Source organism: Anolis sagrei, chromosome 6 (genome assembly GCF_037176765.1).
Source record: "Anolis sagrei isolate rAnoSag1 chromosome 6, rAnoSag1.mat, whole genome shotgun sequence".
Lineage (NCBI taxonomy): Eukaryota > Metazoa > Chordata > Lepidosauria > Squamata > Dactyloidae > Anolis > Anolis sagrei.
In genome coordinates, this window is record NC_090026.1 from 23,789,690 (window position 1) to 23,811,186 (window position 21,497).

At 43.0% G+C, this 21,497-nt stretch overlaps 1 protein-coding gene across 1 annotated transcript; it reads right to left on the reverse strand.

Moving 5' to 3' along the window:
- Positions 1–3,596: 3,596 nt before the first annotated feature.
- On the reverse strand, positions 3,597–20,322 carry LOC132777995 (claudin-4-like). Its single transcript, XM_060780582.2, has 2 exons — positions 20,234–20,322; positions 3,597–4,925 (listed from the first exon to the last, which is right to left on the reverse strand). The coding sequence occupies exon 2, from the start codon at positions 4,903–4,905 to the stop codon at positions 4,261–4,263; it is 645 nt and encodes a 214-aa protein (XP_060636565.1). The 5' UTR covers positions 4,906–4,925; positions 20,234–20,322; the 3' UTR covers positions 3,597–4,260.
- Between the last annotated feature and the right edge of the window lie 1,175 nt (positions 20,323–21,497).

The following is a 21,497-nucleotide window of genomic DNA, read 5'->3' on the forward strand; positions in this document are numbered from 1 at the left end:
TTTCTGTGCAGAACAATTCCTCAAATTTCTGACATGTGTAGATACAGGAAGAATGTTGTTATTTGTTCTGTTGCTTCCGACTCTTCGTGACCTCATGGACCAGCCCATGTCAGAGCTCCCTGTTGGCCGTCACCACCCCCAGATTCTTCAGAGTCAAGCCAATCACTTCAAGGATACCATCCATCTATCTTTCCCTTGGTCGGCCCCTCTTCCTTTTTCCTTCCATTTTTTGAAGCATCATTGTCTTTTCTAAGCTTTCCTGTCTTCTCCTGATGTGGCCAAAGTACTTCATCTTTGCCCCTAATATCATTCCCTCCAGTGAACTGTCGGGCTTTATTTCCTGAAGTATGGACTGGTTGGATCTTCTGGTGGTTCAAGGCACTCTCAGAATTTTCCTCCAACACCACAGTTCCTTCGCTCAACCTTTCTTATGGTCCAGATCTCACATCCATAGGTTACTACGAGGAATACCATTGCTTTAATGATGTGGATCTTCATTGCCAGTGCAATGAAGTGTCTCTACTCTTCAGTATTTTATCAGGATTCGTCTCCTCCAAGAAGGAAACATCTTCTGATTTCCTGGCTGCAGTCTACGTCTTCATCTATCTTCCTTCGCTCAGGAAGAATACTATGAAAAAATCCGCTTCTCATTATTGCAAGATTGCTTTATTTCAGGAGACTGAAGATAATTTGTTGCTACTATTTCTAAACAACTAGGGGTCTGAAATCCTTCGTACCAAATTATCCAAAGACTTAATAAAAAAATCTTAATAATTCTTGCTGTAGTCTTATATATACAGTTGACCTTATCTGTTGGGGTTTTTGGTACTAGGACCCCTGAAATCCAAAAATGTGCAAGTCCCATGATATGCAATGACATTATAAAATGGTGTTTTATGTAACCTAGCAAAACCAAGATTTGCTTTGTCAAATTATTGGGCAGGGTCTGTGTGTATTTTCAAGTTGTGGATGGTGAAATCAGTGGATTCAGGCAATTCCAGCTCATTAATTGGGCTTTCAAAGCAACTGCCTTTACTGCAAGGACATTCCTATATCCATGTCATATGTGTATACTGAAGGTACCTTTTGACTAATGGTGACCATATGGATTTCATAGGGCTTTCTTAGGCAAGGAATATTCAGATAGCCTTGCCAGCTCCTTCTTAGCACCAGATATTCGTTGGCAGTCTTCTATCCAAGTACTTGCAACCATTCCCATTAAGACCAGTAGCATTGGAGGCATCCTGGGTTAGAGTATACCCCAAAGCAGCTATTTTGGCATGTTAATGACTAATACATTATCTCATGGTCTGCAGTTAGTTTACAAATGATACTAGAACACATGTGCTGGTCTTTGAAATATCAGAGGTGCCTCTGGTATTTTTCTGCAATAGACTAATATGATTACAAATGTGGAAATGATTACCTCATAAGGAAGTTGAGAATAAAATGTATTGAAGGAAAATATAATCACGTTCAAGACCTTAGAGAGAAAGTAAGAGCCAAGAGGAATGAGTAGTTTGCCAGTGATAAATGGCAAAAGTCTGGATGATTGTTGTGATTTGAACCTGCTGTCAGCAGTTGACGAGAACCAGCATGGCAATGTTTTCAGCAGTGGGCTACAACCCCAAATCGTTTTCTCACTCATGACAACTGTAGGGACTGGGGATCAAATCCCAGCTCGACCACGGAAATCCACCAGGTGACCTTGGACATGTCACATTTAATTTCAGGGGAGGGCAAAGACAAACCTCTTCTCAAGAAATTGTCCCAAGAAAGCACTATTAAAAGAATCATCGTATATCAGAAATGATTTGAAGGTACACAGCAGAAGCAGTTAACATAAATGTAGGGTATTTAAGAGTATATTTGTAATTATGCTAGTATTCTTAGTGGCTTACTTTAAGATTGATTTTTAAAAATGTTTTTGGTTATACAGCTGCCCCTCGACATTTGCTTCTGCAGATTTGATTAAGGCTAGCGGAGATTGTAGTTTAGCATCCGTTTAGGCTAGGCCTGAACATGGTTTACAATGGCTCCCTTTGCCTCTCCAGATCTCTTAAGACCCTTAGTGCCCTTTCACATAATACCCGATACACCCAAATTTGAATACTGTGGGGTTGGGGTGGTGGTGATTTTGTTATTTGGGAGTTGTAGTTGCTGCGATTTATAGTTCACCTACAATCAAAGAGTATTCTGAACTCCACCAACAATGGAATTGAACCAATCTTGTCATACAGAACTCTCGGGACTAACAGAACATATTTAGAAACGTTTGGTGGGCATTGACCTTAAGTTTTGGAGTTGTAGTTCACCTACGTCCAGAGAGCACTGTGGACTCAAACAATGATGGATCTGGACCTAACTTGGCACAGATATTCATTATGCCCAAATGTGAACACTGGTGGACTTAGGGGAAAATAGACTTGACATTTGGGAGTTGTGGTTGCTGGGATTTATAGTTCACCTACAATCAGAGAGCATTCTGAACCCCACCAATGATCGAATTGGGCCACGCTTTCCACACAGAACCCCCATGGCCAACAGAAAATACTGTGTTTTGTGATGGTCTTTGGTGACCCCTCTGACAACCGCCTCATGCCCCCCCGGGGGTTCCAACACCCAGGTTGGAACCCCCAAGTACTATAACCCCTAGTGGAGCCATTACTGAGACCGATTCTTGCACTGTAGCATTCAGCCAGCCCCATTTTCCCCTTCTCATTGCACTAGCCTTAGCCCAGCCCATTCCAAATAATCCAGGCCCCTTATTGAAATATTTGCCCCTGGTAGCTTACGAGCCGTCGCAAACTCTGTTCCTGCGAGAGAAAACCTTGCTAGCATGTCCCTGACGTCACGAGACTCCGCCTCTCACCCCGCCCCTTTCTCTGCCCCTTTCTCCATGCGAGCGTGGTTTTTCCTTTGCTAGGGCAGCATTGCCCGCATTTTCTCTCAGTTGGCTGAATTCAACTGAGAGAAAATGCGGGCAATGCTGCCCTAGCAAAGGAAAAACCACGCTCGCAAAGAGAAAGGGGCGGAGAAAGGGGCGGGGAGAGAGGCGCAGGCTCGTGACGTCAGGGACTTGCTAGCAAGGATTTCTCCAGCAGAAACCTAGTTTGCGACGGGCCTACCTTGCATGAAGAAGAGAGCGGAACTGCTTTTAAATTGATTGTAATATATATGTTGTGTTAACAGTTTATGACTATGTTTTTGTTTTATATTGTATGTTTTTGTATTATTTTGCATATGTGGAAACCGCTCTGAGTCCCCTAGGGGAGATAGGGCAGTATATAAATAAAGTTTTATAATAATAATAATAATAATAATAATAATAATAATATTATTTATAACTCTATGTCCAACAGAAAATACTGTGTTTTCTGATGGTCTTTGGCAACCCCTCGTGACCCCCCCCCCCCCCGGGAACCCAGCCCCCAGGTTGAGAAACACTGATTTATGGCAAGGCAGTAGTCTAACCCATCTGCAAGGATGGTGATTATCCATAAGGCTCTCGAGTGGAACTTAATTGTTCCATGACTATATTCTACCTTAAAATGTTTTAGCCCCCAATCCCTTCCATAAAATCACTAGACCATCAATTACTATATACAAAAGCCTAGAATTTTTTTTATTCAGGTCATTAAAAAAAAGTAAAACAGGCATATTGTATGAAATGCATAAACATTAGCAACAATCACAATACAAGTTAGCAAAACAATAGAAAAAAACCCCCTAAAAGTCTACATCCCGTTCATTTAAAAATAATATGGTACAACACATCACAGCTTTCATTACCCTGGGTTGGGTTACTGGCTTCCACCCTCCCTTCTAGATACAGATTGTATTGAACAGGAATTGACCTCAGTGGATTTCTGGCAGTTGGAGCCCCTTGGTGAACATTAAGGGGAGATTAAGCACATGTATCCTAAACTGCGTGGAAAGAGGATTTTCAAGACTGAGAACCTCATCTGCCTACTACAAAGGGAACACACTGATCACAACTCACAAATATTATCCAGGAAGATATTTCTGACCACTTTAGGGCACATCTGTACAATGAATATGACAACAATGGGGAGTGAGGGAAGAATACTGATGGGACAAAAATGTTGGGAAGTCTCGGAGCAGGATATTTTGGTTTTCAGTAGGGACACTCATTTGTGTGGCATCCCAGAAGGGATACAGTCCTTTTCCTCCTTCCAAGGAGACCCAACATCATTGAGCTTTCTGGACGCTATTGGTTTGGCTTCCAGGATGTTCTTCCTAGACGTAGTTCTTGCTGGGGTAATCACTTCGGGGTTGAGAAGCAGCAGCGGTGTAGCGTGCGCTGTAGTTGTTGCTGTCTTTCTTGGGGCAATTGCAGCACAGCAGTGCTCCTCCAAGGAGGAGCAAGCCAGAGGATGCCCAGCCGATGTAGAGGGAAGCTCCCAACTCTCTCTTTTGGTGTTCACCCACCAAGGGGCTGTAGAACTCACGGATGATGGTGTTGGCTGACCAGCACACAGGGATGAGGCAGAGGATTCCTGCCGCCAAGAAGACGGCTCCAGAGACAATGATGATGCGTGCCTTGGTATCCTCATCCTCCACGCAGTTGGTACACTTGGCTCCTACAATGCCAATCATCAAGGCCAGGACAGCTAGGAGCACAGAGATGACCATCAGAGCCCGAGCTGTTTGGATATCTTGAGGTAGGGCCAGCATGGAATCATAGACTTTGCACTGCATCTGGCCAGTGCTCTGCACCACACAGTTCATCCAAAGCCCCTCCCAGGTGATCTGCGCCGTCACAATATTGGTGCCGATAAAAGCGGTGACCTTCCACATAGGCAAAGCACAGGTAACGATCGCCCCAATCCAGCCCAGCACTGACAGGGCCATGCCCATGATTTGTAAACCAGCAGAACTCATGGCTTCAAGTGAGGACAGACCTGCAGAGGAACAGAAAAAAAACTTTTGATGAATATCCAAGTCATTTTACTCTTTACATTGCACACAACTTTAAAAAATGCACCTACATTCATAGAGCATATGCATTCCGGAAGGCTATGTTACACAAAGGTAAATTATGACTGGCGATGATCCAAGTACAATATTTTACCCAGTTTAATTTACAGAATTCAGTATCTCCAGATATGCTAAAGGTCACTAACTTATAACAAGGATTAAACCAGCTTCTGTCAACATTGAGTCACCAGATAATCTACAATTATCAGCAGCAGCCAGCATCTCTTCAGGAATGAGAGCTGTAGGCAAGCAACAACGGGAGACCCAATACTGGGACCATTCAATTAGATCAGTGGTTCCTTTTTTTTTTTTTTTGACCAGGGACAACTCTCCAACATTAGCACCAAAAGGGTTACGAATTGGTTTTTTGTCAACTTTAGATTTGGTTTAGTTATCTGGGATGCTAATTCAGAAAATTGCATTGGATAGACCACCTCAGCTCTAGTTTCTGATACAGAACATACGCAACCGGTAGTCGCCATCTGCTTGCTGACAGAAAACCATATTTAATAAGCCTTGGCACTTGTAAGAGGGCCTCACAGTCGCTCTTGTTGCAACTGTGAGGCCTCAAACCATATTTTAGTTCTGTGCTCCATGGACCACAGATTAGGAACCACTGAATTGGGTAGATTGGAGAAGGATTGGACAATTAGAGTGGTTCCAAAGCTTTGATGCTGCAGATATTGGCAGAGTGTAACTCCTGGAATTCTTGACTGTATTGTCCAGGGCTTCCGAGGGTTGAAGCTCAACAAAATTTGGGGATCCATGTTTTTGGAAGCACTGTTGGCATTCCTCACTACTTGCCTAGCCCACAGAAAACTGCAGTCCAGCAACATCCAGAGGTATGTAGAATAGCCATCAGTGGTTGAATGAAACCAAAAAGTCTAGAAACCCTGCTAGAAAACCAGTGTGGTCTAATGGCTAGAGTGCTGGATTACAAGTGTTGAGTACAAGGTCTGAATATCCACTCAGCCATGGAAAAGCACTGGGTGATCTTGGGCAAGTCTTATTCTCTCACAGCCTTAGAAGAAAGCAACATAACCCACCCACCCCCCCCCCACCCCGCCCAAATCTGGTCAGGAAATCCCAGTGATATGGAAGCAAAAAGTGGAAATGACTTGAAGGCACACATTAAAGGCACCTCTAAATAGTGTGTGATGGTGACAAGCAGTTTTTGAGATCTAATTCATGGCTCCTAATAGAAGGCTCTGTCTGGTCACAGTTGTCCACTTAACTCCATGCCAAAGGAAACCCATGTAACAGTGCAACCTGATCGACCTTAAGAAATACTGTATTTAACTTGAGACAAAACAATAGACCACACAAGCCAATTTCACAGGCTCTGGAGTCGGTTGTGCTTCAAGGCTCCCCTTGCCAAGCCAGTTTTCCCCTTGTTGCTCTTTAGCTAAGGATTAGCTGTACGCAATTATACAACCTGTTCCTTCCAGCAAGACCAGGAATCTACAATTTGTTCCATTGCCCATTCATTATTGGGGTTATACATTAGAGGGAAATCCCTTCTGGCTAAGTATAGCTTTGAATAAGGTTCAATTTAAAAGTTACTATTTATTCTTTTGTTGTGTGTGTCTGCTACAAAATGGGAGGACCTTCTTTCCCACCTGGAAAACCTTCTCTAGACCGACGTGAAGGAAATGCCCTTGTGTAAAAAAAGTTGCGCATAATAGGTGATAAGTTATAGGAGGCTAGACAATACTGATTTCCAATCAGAGCTTGGAAAAGTTATTTCTGTCCTATGATTTCTTACATGGCATAGCAAACCAGTGTGCACACTTGTTCAATTCTTGCCATCTCCAGAAAAAATGATGGGGGGAAAGCTACTGCCCGTCAGAGAGGACAATGCAAGTCTACATGAATGATGTCATTGTAATATTTTGGGCAGTTTGTAGAGTAAAGCAAACAAACATCAAAACCCGAGTCTGGTTTGAAACATTGCTTGGCATAACATGGACAAGCCATGTGAGTTAGTTCAAAAAGTTCCCTTCCAACAGTACGTGACTTGCCTCTGAGTCAGAATCATGACTTCCCTTTTCTCCTTTCTTCCTTTCCTTTTTAAGAAAAGGGCTTTGTTTCAAAAGATACTTTTGTGTTGTGGGGGGCATTTTTTGACATCCCCTCTGGGTAAAAAAAAAATGTATTAAAAATTGACACCAAAGGGCTTTCTGTATACCCAGAAAGCCTGAAAATAATTGTGGACATATTTTCTATGCTCCTTAGCTGATTATAGTGAGCACACCATGCCCCTATAAAAGCAGCTCCACTGTCTGAATTTCCAGACCCAATTAGAAGTGCAGATTGTTACCTATAAAACCTTATACGATACGGGTCCAATCTATCTTCGAGACCGCATCTCCTTCTAGGAAACAGCACAGACTGTTTCATGTAAATATCTGATATGCAAGATGTATTTTCATTCACTGGAACAAATTTGGCACAAACACCCGATATGCCCACATTTGAATGCTGGTGGGGTTGGGTAGGAATTGATTTTGTCATTAGAGAGTTGTAGTTGCTGGGATGTATAGTTCACCTACAATCAAAGAGCATTCTGAACTCCACCAATGATAGAATTGAACTAAACTTGGCACACAGAACTACCATGACCAACAGAAAATAGTGGAAGGATTTGGTGTGCACTGACCTTGGTTTTAGAGCTGTAGTTCACCTACATCAAGAGAGCACTGTGGGCTCAAACAATGATGAATCCGGGCCAAACTTGGCATGGATACTTAATATGCCCAAATGTGAACACTGGACCTTGACATTTGGGAGTTGTAGTTGCTGAGATTTATAGTTCACCTACAATCAAAGAGCACTCTGAACCCTACCAACGATAGAATTGGGCCAAACTTCCCACACAGAACCCCCGTGACCAACAGAAAATACTGTGTTTTCTTATGGTCTTTGGTGACCCTTTTGACACCCCCTTGCAACCCCCAGGTTGAGAAACACTGATCTAGAAGTACTAAATCGGTTAGTTGTTCTCAACCTGTAGGTCCCTGGGTGTTTTGGCCTACAACTTCCAGAAATCCCAGCCAGTTTACCAGCTGTTAGGTTTTCTAGGAGTTGAAGGCCAAAATATCTGGGGACCCACTGATTGAGAACCACTGGAATAGGTAAATAGCACTGACAATCTGCATTTCTAGAAGAAACGCTTTCCAAATCCCACCCGAAATTCCAGTGCTACCCCCATCTATACGGAATCTAGACAGGAAATTCAAGATCCTGCCATAGGAGTAGTGTCCTCAGCTTGAAAAAGTTCCTTATTTGGACTAAAAATCCTGAAGCAGGTTGACTGGGTGATTCATTGTGAGTTCGAGTATCTGTGAGCCTGATGTTTTTATGACAACCTCTTTCTAAGAGTAGAATTCCCCCACCTGACTCAGATAGGAGTGAATCTAGATGAGTAGGCTGATACTCCTTGCCTGTTTCGGACAAAAAGCCAACCTCCTGAATCATCACTTCATGCCATTTCTCCAGTATCAGCTCGAGTCATAACCTGGCCAGCAGAGATAGTAGTTTTCCTTCCTACTTGTTCAGTAGGTCAGATTAATTGCCCTCCAACTCATCTGATGCCCAGAATAGCAGCCCTTGCACAACTGGGAGTTTTTTCCTCTCCTCCAAGCCCGGTTTCTAACACCTGCCCTCTGAGCAACCTCTCAAATTGCATAACCACCTGCCCCGGGGCAGCAAAGGAGTCACACAAGGGTTCGTGGCTAAGACTATCCACGGCAAGAGGAAAAACAGTGTATTTAGCAACATACTGTAGGTCTCTTGGGCAACACCGTTTGCTCATCTGAGAATGCCTCTTGCTCTTCATTGACATTTCTGCTTCACTGGCTTATTGTTTATTTGGGTTTCAGCTTAAGATTCCACACACCCGTCATGCTGAAACCACGAATGCTCATGGGTGGGAGGAATAAACACAAGCATAGATGTGTGCTAAAGGTGTCGTGTGAAAGATCCAGTCCAATATCCTTCAATTGTCCTGATTTGCCTGGGACACTCCCAATTAATCGAATGTCAATCTATTCATTCAACTACATTTAAAATTCCCCATTTCTCCCCCTCTCCTTTAGTTCTCCGCTTACTTCCAACTGATGCAAATCAATTTCAAAATGCAAAAGTACCACAGTTTGCATTCAATTAGAACAGAAGGAAGGGCAGGAATAAACAAAGTACTCTCTTGTCCGATGTTTGTCTATGAGACTTCAAGTTTCCTATCAATGTATGGCAACCCATAAATTTCATAGGGTTTCTCAGGCAAAGGAATATTCAGAAGTGGATTTGCCAGCTGCTTTTGAAATATAGTCTATACAATTGGCTCTCAACCTTCCTAATGCTATGACACCCAAACCATAACATTATTTTCATTGTTACTTCATAACTGTAATTTTGCTACTGTTATGAATAGTAATGTAAATATCTGATACGCAGGAAGTATTTTCATTCACTGGATACACCCAAATTTGAATACTGTTGGAGTTGTGGAGGGTGGGTGATTGATTTTGTCATTTGGAAGTTGTAGTTGTTGGGATTTATAGTTCACCTACCGTCAAAGAGCATTCTAAACTCCACCAATGATGTAATTGTACCAATCTTGGCACACAGAATTTCCACAACCAACAGAAAATAATGGAAGGGTTTCATGGGCATTGACCTTGAGTTTTGGAGTTGTAGTTCACCTACATCCAGAGAGCACCGTGGACTCAAACAATTATAGATCTGAACCAAACTTGGCACAAATACTCAATATGCCGAAATGTGGTGTAGTTTGGGGAAAATAGATCTTGACATTTAGGAGTTGTAGTTCTAGGGATTTATAGTTCACCTACAATCAAAGAGCATTCTGAACCCCACCAACGATGGAATTGGGCCAAACTTCCCACATACAACCCCCAAGACCAACAGAAAATACTGTTTTCTGATGGTCTTTGGCTACCCCCCCCCCCCAGGAGTTCCGACCCCCAGGTCACGAAATATTGGCCTACAGCACCGCTTAATTTCCAAAATCAGACAGGATTTGGTGTAATGAGAAAAACTACCTATAGTAGTGGAGGGACATTACTTTTCACCAACTACAGCTTTATCACTCCCAAGAACGGAAACATGACCCAAAGAGCTTGAAGAAGCCCTATCACGCTTTGTCACTAGGCTCAAATGGAAAGCATGTCTCAAATAGGATTTCATATTTAAGTGAACCGAGAAAATGGCTTTCTGAGATAGGGAGTGGATTTTAGAACTTCCCAGCCCCTCTATGCAGATGGCATGCATCTTGTGAAATATAGGGCCAAGGTACATGAAACAGCAGAATTCTCAACATTTTTCAGCCGAATTGCCAGTAAGGGGAGGCTTTAAACTTGAGGAAAGCATTAGTGGGGAGGTGTAGGAGAAGGTCATGATCATGTTGTACCAAGGTAGAACACACTGATCAGAAACACTATCGCTATTTAGACTCCCAAGTCTCAGAGCCAGATCTAGGCTGCAGAACAAACCAGTTTTGCTCAGTGGAAGCCAGACCAACAATGCTGCCCCAGGCAAGCAAACCTAAGTCTGGAGACATTACCAAATAGGGAGTCTGGAAAACGGTATTCTTTGAACAACAGCTTCCAGGATCCAAGGACAGTGGCCATGCGGATGCTTGGGGACTCTGGGAGTTGTAGTTCAAATAAACCTAAAATGCTGTGCTCTCAAATATAAAGCTAAGGTGAGCACAAGACGGTTTTTTCTCTCTGCAGTGAGGCCAACTCAAGACATTTTGCTGCCAAAAGTAAGGGATCAAATGGCAATCTCCTCAATTCCATATTGTCAAAGGCTTTCATGGCCAGAATCACTGGGTTGTTGTGTGTTTTCCAGGCTGTATGGCCATGTTACAGAAGCATTATCTCCTGATGTTTCACCTGCATCTATGGCAGGCATCCTCAGAAGTTGTGAGGTCTGTTGGAAACTAGGCAAATGAGGTTTATGTGAATGTTGCAATTAGCCACCTTGATTAGCATTCAATGGCCTGAGGGAATCTTTCAAACTTCAAAGCCTGGCTGCTTCTTGCCTGAGGGAATCTTTTGTTGGGATGTGTTAGCTGGCCCTGATTGTGTCCTGTCTGGAATTCCCCTATTTTCTGAGTGCTGTTCTTTATTTACTTTATTTATTTAGATTTCTTAAAAGGCAATTCAATGCTAATCAAGCTGGTTAATTGCAACATTCTCACATTCAACATTCAAGAGACAAGAGTTCTTTCTCCCACCCTGGACATTCCACAGATATGTCTTACTTAGTTTCCAACTAAGTTCACAACTTCTGATGATGCCTGCCATAGATACAGGTGAAACATCAGGAGAAAATGCTTCTGGATCATGACCATATAGACCAGAAAACACTCAACAACCCACAGAACAGGTAGCTAAAGTCTTACAATAACCACAGTGATGCATAATCTCTCATTACACTTGGAGACTTAGGGCTGGGAGTGGTGTTTGAAGCTGCTTTGGAAGCTCACAGGGAATTATTAAGGAGAGGCAAACCCATCATAAGCCACTTGAAAAGGAGTTGCTCATTTTTCCTAGGAACAGGGCCATACCTGGGGTAACAACTGGAAGTTGGAGCAGAACGAAAGGAAATTCACTTCACGCTGCCAAATAAAGGAAAATAGAAACACAAGATTCCCACTGCCACATCTCTTAGATGAAATCGTCACTTTCTCATCTGATCCCCAAAGCTTTGCTTGCAAAACTGGCCATTCAGTTGCAGAATCCAAGGATGTGTTTGGCCCCAGGAAAATGGAGCATAGACTCTAGATAAGCTAAGCTCCAGCAAAGTGTAAGAGGTCCTTGAACACTGGAGTGTTAGGCTAAGAAAATTCTCAGCAGTAGTAGTTTTGAGTCACTTATGATACCCAGTTTCAGCTATGTTTGGATAGTCTAAACCCCAGGAAAGCACAGCAAAGGACACTGCTACACTCTCTGCACCATGAAAATCCTTAATTCTAAAGCCAGTGAAGAGAAGCAAGGCCAGGTGGGCTTAGCACTAGAGAGGAAAGTCTTATTATTGCTTTCATGCATTTTTCAACTATGCAATACACTAGTCTTCCAAGAAGATGCTATGGGTTGCTGTGAGTTTTCCGGGCTTATGGCCATGTTCCAGAAGCATTCTCTCCTGACGTTTCGCCGACAACTATGGCAGGCATCCCCAGAGGTTGTGAAGTTTGCTGGAAACAAGGCAAGTGGGGTTTATACATCTGTGGAATCTCCAGGGTGAGAGAAAGAACTGTCTGTTTGAGGCAAGGGTGAATGTTGCAATTGATTATTGATTGCTTGATTATTGATTGATTGATTGTATTTGTATACCGCCTTTCTCAGCCTGTCGGCGACTCAGGGCAGTTTACAACAAATCAGTACACATAATATCATAATACAAATTAAAACATTAAAAACAAACCACAACAGAAGCAATAATTGGCCTTGCAGCTTCAAGGCTTGGCTTCCTGCCTGGGGGAATCCTTTGTCGGGAAGCAATTAGCTGGCCCTGATTGTTGCTATGCTTTTTAATTATATCAGCTATCGGCACAATTTTCTTTTCTTTCTAAAGAGTTCTTCTAGAAGGAATGAGCAAGAAAGGAAAATAAATAGAAGATAAGGATAAAGGGAGTTCAAAATAGACAGCTTCTTGCATGCTAATATGAAAGTTAGGTAAAGGTAAAGGTTTTCCCCTGACATTAAGTCCTGTCGTGTCCAACTCTGGGGGTTGGTACTCATCTCCATTTCTAAGCCGAAGAGCCGGCGTTGCCCATAGACACCTCCAGGGTCATGTGACCAGTATGACTGAATGGAGTGGTACCTATTGATCTACTCACATTTGCATGTTTTCAAATTGCTAGGTTGACAGAAGCTGGGGCTAACAGCGGGAGCTGACCCTGCTCCCCAGATTTGAACCGGCGACCTTTCCGTCAGCAAATTCAGCAGCTCAGCGGTTTAACCCACTGCACCACTTTGTTACTTTGTTAAAACTACAATATATCTGCCTTGGGGATTGTGGAAGTTGTAGTCCATGCAAGTTAACTCCCCAAAGCTCTGAGGTCTGAGATGAGGCTGAACACTACCTGTTTTGCAAGTCCTGAAGTCAAGTTTAAGAAAAAAAAATCCCATATTGACACATACTCTGTGCTTTTCAGACAGGTTTGTTAACATTTCTCCATGTTACAAGGCTCACTCCTTACAACTTCGGCATACCGATTAACAAGGTTTAACAATTACAGACTCAAAACTCTGTGCCTCCCCTATTGAAAAGCCTCAGGTTAAATTTTCATGACTTGTACAAGACCATACATTTTAACAGCACATTAAACCAATGCCATTCCCACTGCAAGATTGATGGCTTTTCCCCTGCTTTAGGGGACAACTTTCTCTGCGTCTGTGCTGAAAGGTAAGAGTATCTGTGGGAATGCCCTTGCTATTCAGAGTGTTCCAGCAGCAACTTGGAAAAGTGATTCCATTAAACAATTAGTCCTGACCACTGACCTTCCATTCAACAACAGATTCAATGCCTTTTTGTTTGGAAAAGAGTACAAATCTGTAGCTGTAGCTGTACTTCAAGACGCAGGAACTCTTACCAGCCAAACAAATAGCGTGGAATGCTGAAAGCATACACATTTCGGCTAGGGGATTCTGGGATTCACAGTCCAAAAAAGCACCTTTTCCTGTCAAGGTCTCAGCAAATCACTATGCTTTTTTTCCATGTCAGATTGACTTAAGAAACTATAAGTCACTGGGTTGTTGTAGGGTTTTTTTTGGGCTATAAGGCCATGTTCTAGAGGCATTCTCTCCTGACATTTAGCCTGCATCTATGGCAAGCATCCTCAGAGGTACTGCATCTATGGCAAGCATCCTCACTACCTCTGAGGATGCTTGCAATAGATGCAGGCGAAACATCAGGAGAGAATGCCTCTAGAACATGGCCATATAGCCCGAAAAAACCTACAACAACCCAGTGATTCCGGCCATGAAAGCCTTCGACAATACAACTATAAGTCACTTCTGATGTGAGAGAATTGGTTATCTGCAAGTACATTTCCCAGGGAGTGCCTGAATGTTTTACCATCATTGTGGGAGGCTTCTCTCATGTCCCCGCATGAGAAGCTGGAGCTGACAGATGGGAGCTCACCCCACTCCCCGGATTCAAACCACCCTCTGGCACAAGGGTTTAACCCATTGCGCCATGGGGACTCCTATCACTATGCTTTGCCGTCAACTTTAAAGCTCCTTTACCCAGCGGAAATAAATAAATAAAACTTTGCACTCTAGACACTGGCCTTAAGGAGGAATTAATCCTACACAGAGCAACCTATGTGGTGCTTACATAGAGGTGACTGGCCATCTCCCCTTTAATACCCATCAGGAACAAAGGATAAACTGTGGTTTTTATCATTGGCCGTTTGCATTCCCAGTGGGGTGGAGAAAGCCTTTATTGACCTGCAAGGCCTGGGGGCCCCATTTGCAGATCATTTACACAAGCTCTGGAAAAACACCTGAAGTTTGTCTGTGCCTTCAAGGCGCCTGTGACTTACTGCGACCTAATGAATTCCATGGGGTTTTCTTGGGCAAGGAAAATTCAGAGGCTAGAATATATGAAATATATTCTAAACCACCTGATATTTGGGTTCTGTTGCTGTGAGTTTTCCAGGCTATATGGCTATGTTCCAGAAGCATTCTCTCCTGACGTTTCACCCATATCTATGGCCGGCATCCTCAGGGTTGAGAGGTCTGTTGGAAACTAGGCAAGTGATGTTTATATATCTGTGGATATTTGTTGGCAGTTTCCCATTCAGATACTAACCAGGTCTGACCCCCCCACCTTAAAGGTTTCAGTCTACACAGGGACACATTTGATGGCACAGGTGGATAGGAATTCAAGTGACAGGTGGACATGGTCATGAATTCACCTATTTCTAAAATATCACCTTGGTGCATTTAGGAGTCAAGCACCTAACCATTTCTAAACCCACGGTCCTTTTGGCTTGGATTTTCTCCCTGCATAGACGGAACTCTTTCAAGATTTTCAAAGCCTTCTGGGAGTATGCCTTTCCGCTCCTTTGCAAGAGATCCCAGTCTTGAAAGGAAGGGGCTAACGTTAACATTCAAACATCCTGGAGGCAATCCCTGCCAAGAAGGACTCAGATTGCCACGTTCACACATTACGTTCAGCCCAATGGTTTTGCCAGTTCCTTCTGAAAGAAATTGGTATTCCTTGTTGGTCTCTCAAATAACTACTAGCCAGGGCTGTCGCTGTTTAGTTTCCTAGGTCAGACATGACTTGGTGCCTTTAGGGTACACTCAGGGAAAAAGCAAATATTGGAGGGTATTCTGGTAATGGAAACAGTATCAATAATCTTGGTGGGTCTGAGATAAATCTGGTATCAATCCCACGTTCCCTGATCTGAGATATAAACTATAGCAGGGCTTCTTAAACTTTTTTCTACTCATGACCTCTTCCCACCCAAGACATTTTCATGTGTCTTCAGGAATAGGTAAAGGTAAAGGTTTCCCCTTGACATTAAGTCTAGCCTGACTGGGGGTTGGTACTCATCTCCGTTTCTAAGCCGAAGAGCCGGCATTGTCAATAGACGCATTATCCATAGACATACTCCAAAGTCATGTGGCCGGCATGACTGCATGGAGTGCTGTTACCTTCCCGCCTGGGCGGTAACTATTGATCTACTCACATTTGCATGTTTTCAAACTGCGAGGTTGGCAGAAGCTGAGGCTAACAGCAGGAGCTCACCCCGCTTCCCGGATACAAACCGCCATCCTTTCTATCAGCAAGTTCAGCAGCTCAGCAATTTAACCCACTGCGCCACCATGAGCTCTCTGTCCCCAGGTATATAAAAAAGTATTTTAAAACCAAACATTTACCTGGTTGCTGTGAGTTTTCCAGGCTGTATGAACATGTTTCAGAAGCATTTTCTCCTGATGTTTGCTTCTGGATAAATGGTCATATCGCCCAGAAAACTCTCAGCAACCCACTGATTCTGGCCATGAAAGCCTTCGACAACATGTGAAATGTTTACCGATAATGAAATAAAAATTTGCAAGGCTTGCTAAACAGGCTATTTTTCTTTTTGTAAAGTACAACTGAAGCATTTCCTGCAGAGTCCACTGTAAATGCCAAAAGCAGGCCCATACTTCGCTTAAGTTGGCTAAAAATATTCTTCATTTTTAATATTGTATTGTTCTTTCATGTTTTCGTGCACTACAAATAAGATATGTGCAGTGTGCACAGGAATTGGTTCATACGATAGTCTGAAATCCCCACCAGTCTGAAGGACTGAATTGGCTATCTACTTAAAAGATTTGAGGACCCCTCCTGTATACTGTGGTTAACAGATTCTTGTAAATGTCTAGGTGACTGACATCCAGAAACATTTTTCACGAGCCCAACTTTGAGCTAAGGCAGTGTTTCTCAACCTGGGGGTCGTGAGGGGGGTATCAGTAGGGTCGCCAAAGACCATCAGAAAACATTTGCAACAGAAAACATTTTCTGTTGGTCATGGGTTCTTTGTAGGAACTTTGGTTCAAATCTATAATTGGTGAGGTTTAGAGTGCTCTTTGATTGTAGGTGAATTATAAATCCCAGCAACTACAACTCCCAAATGTTAAGGTCTATTCCCCCTAAACTCCACCAGTGTTCACATATGGGCATATTGAGTATTCATGCCAAGTTTGGTCCAGATCTATCGTTGTTTGAATCCAGTGCTCTCTTGATGTAGGCGAACCACAACTCCCAAACTCAAGGTCAATGCCCACCAACCCCTTCTAAATATGTTCTGTTGGTCATGGAAGTTCTGTGTGCCAAGTCTGGTTCAATTCTGTCATTGGTGGAGTTCAGAATGCTCTTTGATTGTAAATGAATGATAAATCCCAACAACTACAACTCCCAAATGACAAAAAAAAAACCAAAAAAAACCAAAACCCGTCAGTATTCGAATGTGGGCATATCGGGTACTTATGCCAAATTTGGCCCAGTGAATGAAAATATATCCTGCATATCAGATATTTACATTACAATTTGTAACAGTAGCAAAATTACAGTTATTAAGTAGCAACGAAAATAATGTTATGGTTGAGGGTCACCACAACCAGAGAAAATGTATTAAGAGATTGCGCCATTTGAGAACCAATGAGCTAAGGAGTCTGAACCCGCAGTTTAAGAGGATTTGATGGTGATCTCCCATCCAGGCAGCAACCAGAGCTGATCCTAAAGTTGGGCCTCTACCGTAAAGGTTTCAGTCCACAAGAAGCCATGCCAGAAACAGGTGAAAATAAATTCAGGTGGAAATGAATTCACCTGTTGCAAGGTGGCTGCTTTCCAAAACATCACCCCAAATAACACTGAGGAGCAAAACCTCCCATTAAAAACCCCTCCCTCCATCCTATACCAGGATTTCAAATCTCCAGGACAAAGAGACATGTGGCCAGGAGGGGAATCTTGGCTCCAGGGAACAAAAGCTTAGGCTGGGATTGGGGCAAAGACAGCCCTTCCCTCACCCTTCTTCAACCGAAACTCCCCCACCAGAGGGGGGAAGGGGGCGGGGGAGTTTCTATGGGGTGAGCCACTCTCAACCAAAACCTGCTTGGACCAGACAAGGGATGGTTTTCTTTCTTTTATGGTGGAGTGAAAAGGTGGGGTCCTAAGACCCGTCACTTGAGCTTCGCCTTTGAAGTTCCCAAGGGAGGAAATCAGGCGGGCTATTATACTGCTCAAGATAGTAATTTCTTAGTAGTTCTAATTTTATTTACAACTTCCAAGTTTCTTACCACGGCAATACTTTGAGCAACAACAAAAGAACAGAGGAAAAAGAGTGAAACAGGAAAGAGAAAGAAAGAGAAGTGACTTTCAATCTTCTTTTCAACTGTTAATTCCAATCCTCCCTTTAGTGCAGGCATGGGCAAACTTAGACCCTCCAGGTGTTTTGGACTTCAACTCCCACAATTCCTAACAGCCTCAGGTCTTTTCCTTTTTCCTCTCAGACAGACTGAGAAGCATTCAATGCCTCCATAAAGCAAACAAGTACTAACATTATTTCCCCAAAAAACAACTTTAGAACCTAATGTTTATCTTTGTCTTTCAAAATTCCCAAGGAAAGGGAGGCCAGAAAGCAATAGCATTCACCTCTCTACAACACCATCCCAATTATATATAAGGCACTGCATATGGCCATGTCCCAGAAGCATTCTCTCCTGACATTTTGCCTGCATCTATGGCAGGCATCCTCAGAGGTTGTGAGGTCTGTTGGAAACTAGAAAAAAATGGGTTTCTATATCTGTGGAATGTCCAGGGTGGGAGAAAGAACTCTTGTCTGTTGGAGGCAGGTGTGAATGTTGCCATTGGCCAGTTTTATTTGCATTTAATGGCCTAGCAGTTTCAAGGTCTGGCTTCTTACTGCCTGGGGGCTAATCATGCTAATCAAGGTGGCCAATTGCAACATTCACATCTACCTCAAACAGACAACAGTGCTTTCTCCCACCCTGGACATTCCACAGATATATAAACCCCATTTTCCCAGTTTCTAACAGACCTCACAACCTCTGAGGATGCAGCCATAGATGCAGGCAAAATATCAGGAGAGAATGCTTCTGGAATGCTTCTGCCATACAACCCGGAAAACTAACTTCAACCCAGTGATTCCGTACATGAAAACTTTTGGCAATACTCTTCATATGCTTAGTATCTTAATGTTAGAAGGAGTTCCAAAGGTCATCTAGTTCAAATCTGACCTAACTAAAGCAATACAGTAAGATGCCCATTTTGAAACCCATGAAGACGAGCTCCTGTTCCATTCCTAGCCTATTTTACTATCAAAGAAATCTTAAAGTTCTTTCTAATATGTTTAGGTGGGATTTCTTTTCATGGCAGTCTCCCAGGCAGGAGAACATTGAAGCACATGGGAAGGAGGTAGGAAACAGGTGCGGTTCTCTTCTCAGTTCCACGGAAAGGTGACATCAATGCCCCAATTTCCAATAATAATAATAATAATAGTAGTAGTAGTAGTAATAATAATAATAATACATCACACAGTCCTAGACGCTTGGGAAGTGTTCGACTTGTGATTTTGTGATACAAAATCCAGCATAGAGATCTCGTTTGCTGTGACATACTGTGCTTTTGTCTCAATAATAATAATAATAATAATAATAATAATAGTATTGGGAAGAAGGTAGGAAATAGGTGCTTTTCTCTGCAAAATCCCACAGTAAGGTGATATCAATGCCCCAATATCCAATAATAATAATAATAATAATAATAATAATAATAATAATAATAATAATAATAATAGTATTGGGAAGAAGGTAGGAAATAGGTGCTTTTCCTCTGCAAAATCCCACAGGAAGGTGATATCAATGCCCCAATTTCCAATAAATAATATTAATAATATCCAATGTGTGATCCAATACAACAGCCAGCATAGTGATCTTGTTTGCTGTGTAATAATATTGTTGTGTTTCAAATAATACTAATACTAATAAATAATAATAATAATTATCTACCTCTCCTAAGGACAGGCTATAACACAGGGGTGCATCCACACTGTAGAATTAACACAGTTCCTTTAACCGCCGTGGGGTCAAGGCTATGAAATCTTGGAATTTACAATGTGGTAAAACAGAGAAACTAAAACTTTTTGATTCTGTATCATCAAGCACTTAAAGGGGTATGAAACTGAGTTAATTCTATGGTGAAGATGCACCCCTGGACCTGATTGAAAGGGGAGAAAAATACATTTGATTCCATATCATCAAGCACTTAAAGGGGTATCAAACTGAGTTAATTCTACAGTGTAGATGCACCCCTGGACCTGTCCCTAGATATTAATTAGCAAAGAAGACTAAAGAGACATGGCATTAATGCAGGCATGGGCAAACTTGGGCCCTCCAGGTGTTTTGGACTTCAACTCCCACAATTCCTAGCAGCCTACCGGCTGCTAGGAATTGTGGGAGTTGAAGTCCAAAACACCTGGAGGGCCCAAGTTTGCCCATGCCTGCTTTAAAGTGAAGTCAAAGTGCATTAACTCAGCAGAGAGACACCTGTAGCTAACAGTTCAAATGAAATGACATAAATAAGACTGTGAAATCTATTTAAACACATACAACTCTAAGATGGAAAGGCATTAAAAGTGCCCAAGGTTTTGCCTTGATCCCTCCAGCCCTGGAAGCTCTTCTCTTACCTGGACGCTGGAGGAAAATGAAGCCCAAAGAGGGTAGATTCAACTGCAGAGGGAAGCGCGCGTCGAGACGTCCGGTGCGAAGATGCCGCTCTCCATCGGGGCTTGGCTCTTATACCCCCTCCCTCTCCCAAACCACACCCCACCCCTCCCTCCCCGAGGTGACGTCACCGGCAGGTGAAACTGGCGCCTTGGGACAGGAAACAGGAGGAAGGGGGAGCGAAAGGAGAAAGAGGGAAGGGGGGGGGTCACAGAGAAGTGGCACAAAGGTGGCCAGGGCTTGCCTCTGGGGCCAGAGTTTGAGGAAACTCACCTTTCCACAGTCACCCTAATAAATACTGGCATATGGAATGGACGTGCACATAAATAAACTATCCAATTAAGCATCCCTAAGTCACTCTCTGGCTGGCCATGCCCAGTTATCATTGAGACCAAGGCTCGACTAACTTTCTCCCTTCTCCAGCTCTGAGAAGGTCCACATCACAAGGAGTCCAAGGCAACAGTGAAGGCATTCTTTGTGGCTCTTTCTTCACTTCCTTTTCCCCTTATACACTTAGTCCTTCTCTTCTTTCCTTCTTCTCTTGCTTTTCCTCCTGCACCTTCCTCCTTTTTTTCTTTCTTTTCCTTTCATTCCTTTCTCTTCCCTTCTTTCTCTCCCCTCCCATCATCCCTTCATTTTCCACTTCCCTTTTCTTCCTTCCTTCCTTCCTTCCTTCCTTCCTCTTTTACCCTTTCCCTTTTCTTCTTTTTTCCCCTTCTTTACCTCTTTTTCCCCCTCCCGCTTCCCTTCCTTTCACTCCTTCCTTCCTTCCTTCCTTCCTTTCTTTCTTTCTTTCTTTCTTTCCCAATGACAAAATAGAGGGCCACTTAACCCAGCAACAGTCAATCCAGTGATATCACAGGACCACTTCACCTAGCAATAGTGAATCCTTCACTAAACACCAGTCAATCCAGTGATGTCACAGGACCACTTCACCTAGCAACAGTGAATCCTTCACTAAACAACAGTCAATTCAGTGATATCACAGGACCACTTCACCTAGCAACAGCGAATCCGTCACTGAGCAACAGTCAATCCAGTGATGTCACAGGGCCACTTCACCTAGCAACAGTGAATCCTTCACTAAACAACAGTCAATTCAGTGATATCACAGGGCCACTTCACCTAGCAACAGTGAATCCTTCACTAAACAACAGTCAATCCAGTGATATCACAGGGCCACTTCACCTAGCAACAGTGAATCCTTCACTAAACACCAGTCAATCC